We start from the raw sequence: 11,727 nt of genomic DNA, 5'->3' as shown, positions 1-11,727 counted from the left end.
TAGGCTCCACAATTCAAAAAGGATGTGGAGAAGCTTGAGAGAGTGCAGAGAAGAGCCACGCGCATGATCAGAGGTCAGGAAAACAGACCTTATGACGACAGACTGAGAGCCATGCGGCTCTTTAGCCTGGAAAAGCGCAGGCTCAGGGGTGATCTGATGGCCACCTATAAGTTTATCAGGGGTGACCACTAGTATCTGGGGGAACGTTTGTTCACCGGAGCGCCCCAAGGGATTACAGGGTCAAACAGTTATAAACTCCTTCAGGACCGTTTCAGGCTGGACATGAGGAAGAACTTCTTTACAGTCCAAGCCCCCAAGGTCTGGAATAGACTGCCGCCGGAGGTGGTTCTCGATGATCTTCTGAGGTCCCTTCCAGCCCTAATGTCTATGAATCTATAATGTCTATGAAACAGACACAGAATACTGCCAGCACCCTATTCCTGCTGGTACGAGTCCTCTATTACTTACATGGGAACTAAATTCTCCTATTCAGTGCTTCTAATTATAATCACTATGCCCCCAGACTGAAACAAAGGAAGCTGACAAATACACCTTTACAAGAAACATTAGAACAAGTATTTTTAGCTGCTCAAGTGTCTGCAGTGGACCATTCTGAGTAACAGATCAATACAGGTGGAGACTGTAACCAAAGACTCCTGTTCCTAAAAAGGGGAAAGCATAGCAGGCTACCTGCTGTCTAAGCAGACAAGCAGCTGAGGCAAGGGCTGCACGCAGCAGACCCCAGCTGCAAGGGGGAAGAGCAAGCTGCCTGTTAGACCTAAAGAGGAACGTCTGTGCGGGCTAGAGAGTCACTTGGCTCAGAGTGGGCAGCAGTAGATAGGACCCCTGTCAGAGGGGGAAAGAGGATGGCTATCTTGTAGGGAGCCGAGATCTCTGGAGAGAGAGGCTGCACAAACCCCACATGGAAGCACGCAGAGGGCAGAGAGGTGAGAGCCCCCGTGGAGGATGTCTGCTCAAATATTTGTCTACCCAGAGTGGGGGAAGTTTTTGTTAAGGTGGTAGCTTGCCTTTTTTTCCCCCTTTCTTGTTTAGACCAATGGACCAAGCGTGGCTATAAGGGGTGAAGAGGAGCCACGGTAGGGTGCCTGAGGGGCACAATGAGGTTTAGAGACCTGCCAGGGGCAGGGTGTAAAACATAGGTGGCCTGAAGCCAAGAGGGCTGAAGCCTGAGAGGAACAACAGAGGCAGCCTGAAGCCAGGTCAGCCTGAGTTGGAGCTTGAGAGGACAAAGATGGGGTGCTGAGGGCACCCAGAGCCTGAGAAAGGTGAAACGAGGCCCAGAAGGGCCCAGAGCCCAGGAGATGTGAAAAAAGGGCAAGGGCCCAGAGCCCAAAAAGGGGCAAGACTAGGGGCTAAAGCCCAGATGCTAAGGTCCGGTGCAGCAGACCTAGACTAAGAAGGGCAAAGCCAGAGAAAAGGGGCCAAAGGTGGAAAGACCAAAGCCCCTAGAAAGATCTTGAGGCCTGAGAAGGCCAACCACTGTGGTGGAGCCAGGCAACCTCTCTGAAGAGGTATTGTGTACCATCTGTATCATCATGGGTATGGCAATAGGGGCAGACAGAGCTAACACAGCTCTTAAGGCACTATAGGGCTGGACGGGCCATGATGGATTGACGAAAGGCAGGTTGGCAGTAGACAGGACCCCCCCCTGGGCAGCCTCCCAACCTTTGTTTAGAACATCAAGGCGTAGCAGGCGAGCAGTGGGGAAGGGCACCCCAGGGGATCGGAGGAGGCAGGAGTCGTGTCTCCACTTGAGAGGACCACAGCACCACTGGTCCTGTTACACACAAAATAATGACTTTCTGATACACTTCTTTAAAGGAGAAAAATGAGGGAGTATCAAGAGCTGGCAGGAGTGACTGACTTTGCTGGTCTGTTGTATTTTGTTAGGTTCTACTTTGTGTGACAGAGGCTGCCCAAAAAGTTAGTTGTCAACTTGCTCTTTGGTTAGTCTAAGAAGTAGGCACAGTACAGATAAAGCCACCATTCCATCTTACACATCAGTGAAGCTGCTTACCTTCATTTTCTATCTTTTCTGTGTTTATGGGACTGGTAGGTGAATTCACAGAGGCCTTCCTTCCACTCAGGCCAGAGATCATGGCCATGGATGACAGTCTTCCTATTGCTCGGACAGCATGGCCTGTTTTCTGAAAAGTAACATAAAGGCTTCTAGTCAGTCCAGCTCCCACAGGCACCCACCTTTTCTCTAACTATATGGCTGTAAACACGCAACTTGAGGTCTGATCCAAAGCCCACTGTAATCAGTGGACAGATTAATGAGAAACCCTGTTCAAGATTAGCGAGACAGACTTGATTTACTACTTTCAGATGCAGACACAAACTTTTACAAAGGATTCAGATCCATGGACCACATGTCTCCTTAGCAGGGGATGAAGCACATCCCTATACAGAGGGCCCACATGAGGCCTACACATAATTTAAATGCCACTGAAGTCCTTAAATTATAACTTAAATAAGACTTGTGTGATTGATAGGCCTGAGGCTGAAACAGATTACCCAGAGAGGTTGTGGAATCTCCATCCGTAGAGGTTTTTAAGATCCAGGTAGACAAAACCTTGGCTGGGATGATACAACTGGGGACAGTCCTGCTTGCAACAGGGGGTTAGACTAGATGACCTCCTGAGGTCCCTTCTTACCCTAACTTCCCATGATTCTATGATGCTGGCCCTTTGTGGGAGGCTGAATTTCACCTTGAAATAAATAGTTTATAATGATTATAAAGGTGCAACTGAAGTCATCTAAGCAAGCCTCTATAGTGACATATTAGCTGATGTGAAAACAATCACCAAGTGATTAAATATTCTCCACTGACATTCTCTATAATATAGTTACCAAGTGCAGTACCTTTCATAAGGTTTGTTTATAAGCATCTGAGAAATGTACAAATAGGATGTGGTCAAAGGCAAAAGGGGAACTCATGTAGCTCAGTGGTTTGTAGGCTGGCCAAAAGATTTCATCCAGGCCACAAGGCATCTGCTTCTCTAGCAGCAAGAGAAAAGAAATAGTGAAGCCATCTGGCAGGGAATAGATAAATGTCTGAGAAGGCTGGTGCTCAAAGAAGTGGGAGACATTGGGTTAGAAGAAAAATTCCCTAGTACGTCTTTACAGAGACCAGCTTGGTAACATCAACATAACTGCTCAGCTCAGCTTTTTAAGCACACAAAAAGCATCCTCTTCCTCATAACCCCAAAAACAGGGGAAGTGAAAACCCATACTTAGAGTCAAGTGTTTCAGCACAATTGTGATATGTGCCCATGCCCCTGCTACTGCCCATCATTAAACTAGCAAGAGAAACCATAGCTGGTCTCCTGCACTTATGCACTGAGGACTGCAACTGGGGTTTTGCATTAGCAGCAGCAAGAGCTTTCTGCAGTAAGTTCTTTCAGGATCATGGCAATTAGAAATAACGAGACTCATTAGGATTTCTAGCCCACTTCCTTGCCCTCTTTATTACCTGCCATTTTCTTCTGGCCATATATTTCTTCATCCTGTCTTTGGAAAGTTTTTTGGCTTCCATGGTGTTGGTGTCTTTTTGCAGCCAAGGATGCTGAAGGCACTGAGTACAATCTAAACGAGTCCTGTTTTTACATAAAGAAACAAAGTCAGTATGCCCAATATGCAGGACAAAACCATTTATGTCACTGCTTTGCCTCTTCTTTTTTAAGCAAATGATCTCACTAGACTGCACTAGTTTCGGTGACCCAGCTTGCATGGTATTGCTTATTAACTGCAAATTCTTACTACCTGTTACATTCTCTGCCCATTCTAAGACTTCAAAGGGTTTTCTATGGGGAACACTTCACATTTTTAAAAGACCAGTGAAGCACTGTCCAAAAAGAAACATGCATCATAGCTGAAGGACAAGCACAGCATAGTCACAGTCCGCAGGACTCATCTCTGCCATAAGGCCTACTCAGAGTCCTGCTTGTTTCCTACTTATCCGTATGCCCTTATACTTACTAACTTTCCCGTTCTTGCACACCACGTCTATTCCACTGTCAAATACAATTAAACAATTTATTTAACTGTATGTTATGTGTATATAACTCTTTGTTCTGTGTTTTCTTTTTTGGCAAGATGCTATCCACAACACTCCCTTGTATGTCGCTGGTCAGACACTGGCATGCTTTATCCGAGCTAGACAAAATTGTTGCTAGGCTCAGATGGACCTTTCACTTTTTTTGACCTTTGTATCTTTTGGATCATAAACCTTCCAGGACAGGAACTGTCTCTTCCCTAGGTTTGTTCAGTGTCTGCTGCAATGGGGCCCCAATCCTGATGGGAACCTGTGGGGGTTACTGTAAAATAAACATTTGCTATTATTACTAAAACATGTGTGAAGCTCTGGTTTTTGTGAGGCTTCACCTTTTATGAGAACCATTGGGAAGTGTACTGTCACGGTAGTGCCCTCCATTGAAAGGCACAAACAGCACTAAACAAAATCCTATGAGCAACCCAATCAAACCAAAAGCAGCACTTCATGCAGACATCTGTAGCTCCCATGTGCTGCAGCAGTACATTCAAGATGATGATGGCCACACAAACTACACAACACAACTTCCATGCATTTGGGCTATGGGTCCAACCCTGCAGAAGACATTCAAGTGAAAATGCTCCACCCAGTCTGCACAATGTAAGGCAGACGATGGCTGTGTGCACAGGCACAGGCACTGGTGCAGCCGGAGCCCCTCCTACAATAACACCGAGGTGCTTGCAAAAAGGGGTCTGCAGGGTCAGTTAGATGCCAAGTGTGTCAAATGCAACAGTTTTACTTCATATCCTTCTTTAGTAGACTGCTGATAAAGTCCTTGGCATCATCGGAGATTTCATCAAAAGCTTCATCATCAAAGTCCCACGTGGCTGAGGTAACGTTGGCTAAGGTTTCATTGTCATTGTCTCCCATGAAAGGGGAAAGTCCACTGACCCTGGAGATAAAAATGCACAAAACAAACCATGTCAGTCTTCAAATGGAGCAGACAGGAGTTCAAATTCTCAGTGACCTTTTCCCAATCTTGGCAGATCTGTACCAGTACAAGTTGTCCTATAACAACTTAAAAAAACAGACAGACCTAAAAGTTAAAGCCTAGACAAAATCCACGGGAACAATTCTATTTCTTACTAGGCACGTCTACATGAGACATTTATTGTGGAGTTGCCTAATTAGCTATGCAGTAAAGTCTCAGTGTCCACATGTCGGGCCCTATTAGGCCGCAGTAAACGAATAAATGCCACCGTAGGTGAGTACTCGTCAACGCAAGGACTGTCCTAAGGTGGCATTATTTACTGAGCAGCACCTATGTAGATACTGCTGGGGCTAGCTGGGGCACGGGGGTGCTAGTGTGGGGGTTGCCTGCCAGCTAGCCCCGCACTGGAGCACCCTCATGGCCCAGCCAGCCCCTGCACAGCATGCTGAGCCCAGTTGGAGCAGCCCTGGGCTGGCAGGCTGACCCCAGGGCCCTCTGCCAGTTGGGGCTGCTCGGCCCCAGCTCAACATGCTGTGGTCCCGGGCGCACATGTAAATGTGGCACCTGGGAGCCACAAACTCCAGCGTGAACTATGCTGGAGTTTATTCAATTGCATTAATAACACATGTAGATGCACCCTCTTTGAGGTATTTTGGGGGGAAATAACTCCAGTTTGGTAAAGATGAAGAGGAAAGTAAGAGTGTGTTACCAATTTGTTATATAAAGTTCAGTTCAGCTCTGGTCAGTAACTAAGTAAAAAAATTACATCTGACAGAGAATATCTGCTTCCTGAGTGCATCCAGAGCCATCCTGCCAACCTGGTAACAACAGTGGTTCTCGTTCCTGTTACCCCTGGAGGGCCAACACAGCCGAGACAGAAAGAGAGCTGGAACCTGTCCCCTCCCACACGTTCACAGAGATCTGCTCTAAACAATAATTACAGGGCCAGATATAGCCCAGCAACTTCATTACAGTCAACTGAATTGCACAGATATAACTGAAGACATAATTTCGCCTTCAGGTCTTCTATTACTGATAGAGGTGCATATAAAGGAAACAACACCCACTGATTTCTATAGCCTGGGTTGAATCTGCAGGGCTGGCAGAGTAGAAATCTTTGTACTGAACAGCTTTGATCTGTGGACCCTGAGAGCAACATGGAGAGACAACAGGCGGAAGGAGTGGGTAGAGGGCAGCTGGAGCTGGAGCCTGAGTCCCACATACCGGGGCACGAACCACCCAGCTGAAGCTTCTTCCCCACCCGGAGGGCTGCAAGACGAGCCGCCACTTGAGGCGAGGGGAGCAGAGCAGCAGCCGCACTGGGAGCAGCCCTGCTGATAAGCTGTGCATGCTGGCTGGGGCCAGGCCAGCAGGAGTGGGCTGGAGTGCAGCATGGGCTGCCCCATGTGGGGCTCGGCCCCATATGGAGCACCACGGGGCAGCCACAGACTGCACTGACTGGGTGAGCTCTGCTGCATGTGGCTTCTGCTCCTTCCTCACCCCCAACTAGCACCCAGGCAGCCCCCCTGCCCCCCAAACACACATGCGGACATGCCCCCCACTCACCGGGCATACCCCACACACCTTTCCCACAAGGCATAGGCTGTCCTGCGATCCTATCCCATGCTCCCAGCCTCTGCCTCCCATCTCCCCCCTGACCACTGCTCCCCACCTGCCCGTGGCCCCATCCTCCCCAGGGAGTTTTGGTGAGCTGCTGCAGCATGGGGGGACTGATGCTGACCTGGCCTGCCACAAATCAGCAAAACTCCCCGTGTGGCCCTGGGCACAAATAATTGCCTACCCCTGAGCTGGGCTGTTTTCAGCCCTGGCAGATGACAGAACAACGAGCAATGGGCTCAAGTTGCAGCAAAGGAAGTTTAGGTTGGATATTAGGAAGAATTTTCTCACTAGAAGGGTAGTAAAACACTGGAACAGGTGACCCCAATAGGTGGTGGGTGCTCCATCCTTGGCAGTTTTGAAGACCTGGTTAGACAAAGCCCTGGCTGGGATGATGTAGTTGGGGCTGGTCCTGCTTTGAGCAGGGGGCTGAACTAGATGTCACCTCCTGAGGTTGCTTCCAACCCTCATTTCTTTGATTCTAAATCACTTTTGCTTACAACCACGTGGTTAAATTCAGGCCATAGCGTGACTGAGAAGGGCCAACCAGGGCAGCAGCTGCAGGTGCCCCCTTCGTGTATGTCAGGAGAGGTGGGGAAGAGGGTGCAAGAGCAGGTATTGCCATGGCGGCAGCAGTGCTGTTGTAATCAGCATGGCAGCAGCCAGTGCTGCCCTGGATGCCATGTGGCTGCCCCAGTGCCATGCCTCTGAATCCAGGCCAGTGAGTGAGACACAATGGATAATACCCCACGAACATACCAAAATTGTCCAGATTCCCCAGGCATTTGCTTTGCTGCTCTTCATTAATTCATTAATACTTTTTATTAATTTTTTTCAACAGACAATCTAATTAGAAAACCACATCGAAGAATGCTGTTTCAACACAGCTTGTGCTCTATTAAATATTTGTAAGGTGACAAACTATTCCCGTTTATAACGTTTACCACTAGGGGGCAACTTAGCCCAAACTATTTTTTTCAATATACTTGGATTCTTTTTGTCTTTCCTTATTTTTACAGTTATCCATCTTTATAAAAGCCACATTCATTTGATAAAGGAAGAAGAAGAACACAGATTTTTTAAGATACTATAATGAGCTTCAGGGGAATGGATCTGGCCCAAGCCCTTCCACTGTCTTTTCTTCTACATTGAGGCAATGATTATAGGCCACAAACATAGATGTTCAGTTTTATACATTTAGTTTTCATTCTGACAAAGTACATAAACAGTTATGTGGGTCTGTATAATGGGAAGTAGAGTGTACCATTTTATTAAAAGTGGCAGGAGAGATTCCTAGAATATTTTTCTACTGGGGCTGGGTCCTTGGGTAAAATCCAATGGAAAATCTCCTACTGACTTGCAGAAAACCAGGGTTTCTTCCCCTGTCTGTTTTTTTTTCTACTACTACATATACAGATAACACTGAGTTAAGAAAAGAATAATATGAAGTTCACTGTACTTCAAAATATTCACAATGGCTCTGAGAGCTCCCTGCAATGCATCAGCATGGAGCAAAAGGATGAGGTAAAGAATTGGACTTGGTCTGCTGGGGAAGTGCTAGTCAATGCAGCATCACAAGAGAAATTTATTCTATTTGCATTTAATTACCTCTGTTTCAGTTCCATGCTCTCTTCAGAGATGATCATTTAATGGCATGTTACTGCCATCCATCACCAAAAAGGTTGCTGAGACCACTTGCCAAATATTACAGAATGGGGTCCGCATCTGCAGGACTTCAAGGAAAGGTCTGCCCCTCGTTGAACAGACCAGCCACTAAAGCCTGGGATCCAGGGACACTTTTACAAATCCCCTTAATTCCTAAGCACACATGAAGGCAAGAAAAGGATGAAATATAAAACAGCAGAAAAGGCTGCCAGTCTGGGACCGGCAGGGAGTTGCAAGGGATGGAATAATGCCTTTTCCAGTAGATGTATCTCACCCAATATTTTGACCTGGAAAAGGTTATAGTGAAATAGAGGTTTAATGTTGCAAGATGCTGATGAATCAGACCCCAATCCTGAAAAACACTTATGTACATGTGTAACTTTGGCATGCAAGCAGTCCCGCTGAAGTGAACAGGATTATACTATGGCCAAGGCAATTTTTTTCCCATGTTGTCACGAACCTACAATATTTTGAGGTGTTTGTGGAGTGCTATGCATGTTTGCTTGAGCTTGTTTCACAAGCTTAAAATCAAACACATGCTTCAGCTCCTTGTAGAATCAGGGCCAGACTCAAACCCCAGGGGTGAAATCTTTGCATCACTGAAAGTCAACTGTTTTTGTTCCTCATGGGACAGAATTTCATCTTTTTGGCTAACTCTTAGTGAACATCAGCAAATGTTACAACTGAAGGCTACCTACATTGATTCAATTCATCTAATCCTTTCTTTAATTATTTGCATTTAGTTCAGATAGATGAGTAGACATCAGGGTCAGAGTCAGGAGACTGGCCATTTTGTGATGCTTGAGTGCTGTATTATAAAACTTTTTGACTAAGGCAATTTTTTCCCCATGTTGTCACAAACCTACAATATTTTGAGGTGCTTGTGGGATGTCACGCCTGTTTTCTTGAGCTTGTTTCACTGATATGGCATGTATAGTCTTCAAGTACAGGGCGCGTCAAGCTGTATTAACCCTATTGTCCTTATGTTTGTATGCACTGTGGTACTGGATAGACATGTACGGCATAAGTTACAAAGAGGCCAGGACTGCATTCATGAGAACGATCTTCAGGTATTGCCGCATAAGCAATGGGTTTTCAGTAGCTGTCACACTCAAAAGCTTAACAGTGCACTGAGTCTCATAACAGGCTGCATATTAACTTACACACAGTACTACTCCCTGTACTCTTGGGCATTAGCCCAAGCAATATAAGAAGACAGAATCGAACATCATTACTGGCAATAGAGGCAAGAGATGATGTGTATCACCTGTTCCACCAACTGTTACCTGAAGACCTGAATAGATGGAGGCTTAAGAGGCTTAAAAGTCATAAACTGTTTATACATGAAGCCCATAAGCTCCTGGAAGAGATTGGGGATGCTGAACCAAACCTATGGGCAGCAATGAGTGGGACCACTAGGAAAGATCAGACCTATTCCAACAGCGTTTCATACCAACGCCAAATGAGTCCCCTTTTGGGCACAACCTTGACAGAAAAGCATAGATCAAACTGAACAGATCTGTGACCGGATGCTTCAAAACAACACTTCACAAGATGAATATCTTGGACAGCCCCTGCGTGAATATGGTGTCCAACAAACAGCACTGCACTTAATCGAAAGCTGCAGTCTTTACAAATGCCCAGATGGGGTAGACTGAATCCACACATTGAGCAATAATTTTAGACAGTGGCTCACAGGTTTGGAAGTTGATACCCGATGCCATATGAAAGACAGAGTCTCACACCTGGGAGAGGCTCAAAGCCTAAATGCCTAGAGAAGTAATCACTGAGAATTGGCATCTGACATGGGTATGTCTACTGGACAAGCAAATAGACCCTGGAGGACATGGTCCGAGGTACGAGCCAGGTCCTTCCAGATAATGATGAACTTACCTTTTATAAGGAGAGGCCTGTGGCAAGAACAACACCTTGGAACAGGCTATTCAGGAAAGGATATTTCTCACAGTGGGGAAATTAAATGAGACAGTATCTTTAGGATACTGGATTAGTAATCTTTGTCTGAAAGGTTATACATATTATCTTGATCATAATGGCATCAGGAAAGATTTGTGGTTGAATAGACAAATATACTTTTGGGAAGGGGAAGAAGCTGTATGCACTGTGGGCTCCCCAAGAATTCAGTGCATCTTGCATGTAAATGGCCAGATAAGAAACCATACTTAAGCTACGTCTGGAGAGCAAGTGTTTGGTCCTTGCTTTGGTATCTGTAACAGAGCCAAAGAATTTACGGATGCAAATACCGCAGAACTAGCTGTGCTGCAGTAGCACCATGGGCTACAGCCTTGTATGGGAGGTAAGATAGGAGCACAGAAGAGGCCAGTAGCAGTAAGTCACCCTGAGGCTGAGCCAGCAAACTAAACCAGGAAACACCTGAGGCAGCTCAGGGAGGCCCGAGGCCAGCAAAGGGCAGGGCCAGGGAGGTATATAACTACAAGCCCTGAGCCAGCAGGTTGGTCTGGCCCTGGAGGCTGCAGAGGCAAGAGCTCCAGAGCAGGGGGAATGCAGGAGCTCTCCTAGCTGACACTGGGGCTATCTGGAGGAAGGTGAATTGGGTGCTGGTGACCTACAGGGGAATATAACCAGGGGTAAGGGGAAGCCTTGTTATGCAGGCAGGTTGCCCTGGTTTACGTTTGGACCCAGTGAGAGTTTAGTGTGTGTTTGCTAGAAGGCTTACACCTGGGTTACAGCATCAACCAATGGTTTGGGGTGGCTGAAAGGGGGGAATGCGGAGGCCACAGTGGGGCACCTGAGGGCACGTGGTGATTTAACCTACAGTGAAGGGCATGCCAGTGTTTAGAGCCCTGCTAGGGGCCTTGATTTAGGGCATGCCATACACTTAGATCTGAAGGGGAGTTTAAAGCCCAGAGAGAGAGAAAGAGAGAAAGACTGAAGCCTAGCTTGGGCGAGGGCAAAGCCAGGGCTAGGGGCTCCTGTGCACAAAAAGGACAGAGACAAGGGCCAGGGGAGGCCCAGGAGCCGAAGTCAATTCAGTGAGTGTATCCCAGAACGGGGCAAAGATGAAGCCAAATTAGGAGGCCAAGGGCTGGAACCCAGAAGCCAGGTCAGGCACAGTGGGCCCAGGCTAAGGGAACCAGTGGGAGAAAAGGGACTGAGGTCAGGAAAGATGAGGTCCCAACAAGGGTATAGAGGCTGAGGTGGCCTGCTATCTAGTTGGGTCCAAGTGCCCACTGAAGTCATAGAATCACAGAAGTCGGGTCGGACGGGACCTTGTAGATCTTCAAGTCTGACCCCCCGCCTCAGCAGCAAAAAAACTGGGCTCAGATGACTCCAGCCAGGTAGACGTCAAGCCTCCTCTTAAAGATCCCCAGGGTAGGAGCCAGCACCACTTCCCTTGGAAGTTGGTTCCAGATCCTAGCCACCCTGACCGTGAAGTCGTTCTTACGGATGTATAATCTAA

The 11,727-nt window shown here is 47.1% G+C and overlaps 1 protein-coding gene across 3 annotated transcripts in view; it reads right to left on the bottom strand.

Moving 5' to 3' along the window:
* The window catches only part of MYLK (myosin light chain kinase), a 286,443-nt gene that overhangs the window by 9,906 nt on the left and 264,810 nt on the right, over nucleotides 1-11,727 (bottom strand). For all 3 annotated transcript variants that reach the window (XM_019522572.1, XM_019522573.1, XM_019522574.1), the window contains 3 exons: nucleotides 4,815-4,967; nucleotides 3,497-3,620; nucleotides 2,039-2,168 (listed from right to left, as the gene is read on the bottom strand). In XM_019522572.1, the coding sequence (XP_019378117.1) occupies nucleotides 2,039-2,168; nucleotides 3,497-3,620; nucleotides 4,815-4,967 (407 nt within the window). The remainder of the gene's footprint in view (nucleotides 1-2,038; nucleotides 2,169-3,496; nucleotides 3,621-4,814; nucleotides 4,968-11,727) is intronic.

Source organism: Gavialis gangeticus, unplaced genomic scaffold, assembly GCF_001723915.1.
Source record: "Gavialis gangeticus isolate Ggan-Ray unplaced genomic scaffold, GavGan_comp1, whole genome shotgun sequence".
NCBI classification, from domain to species: Eukaryota; Metazoa; Chordata; order Crocodylia; family Gavialidae; genus Gavialis; species Gavialis gangeticus.
The sequence above is the reverse complement of the archived record's forward strand: the minus strand, read 5'-3'. Positions and strand labels throughout refer to the sequence as shown.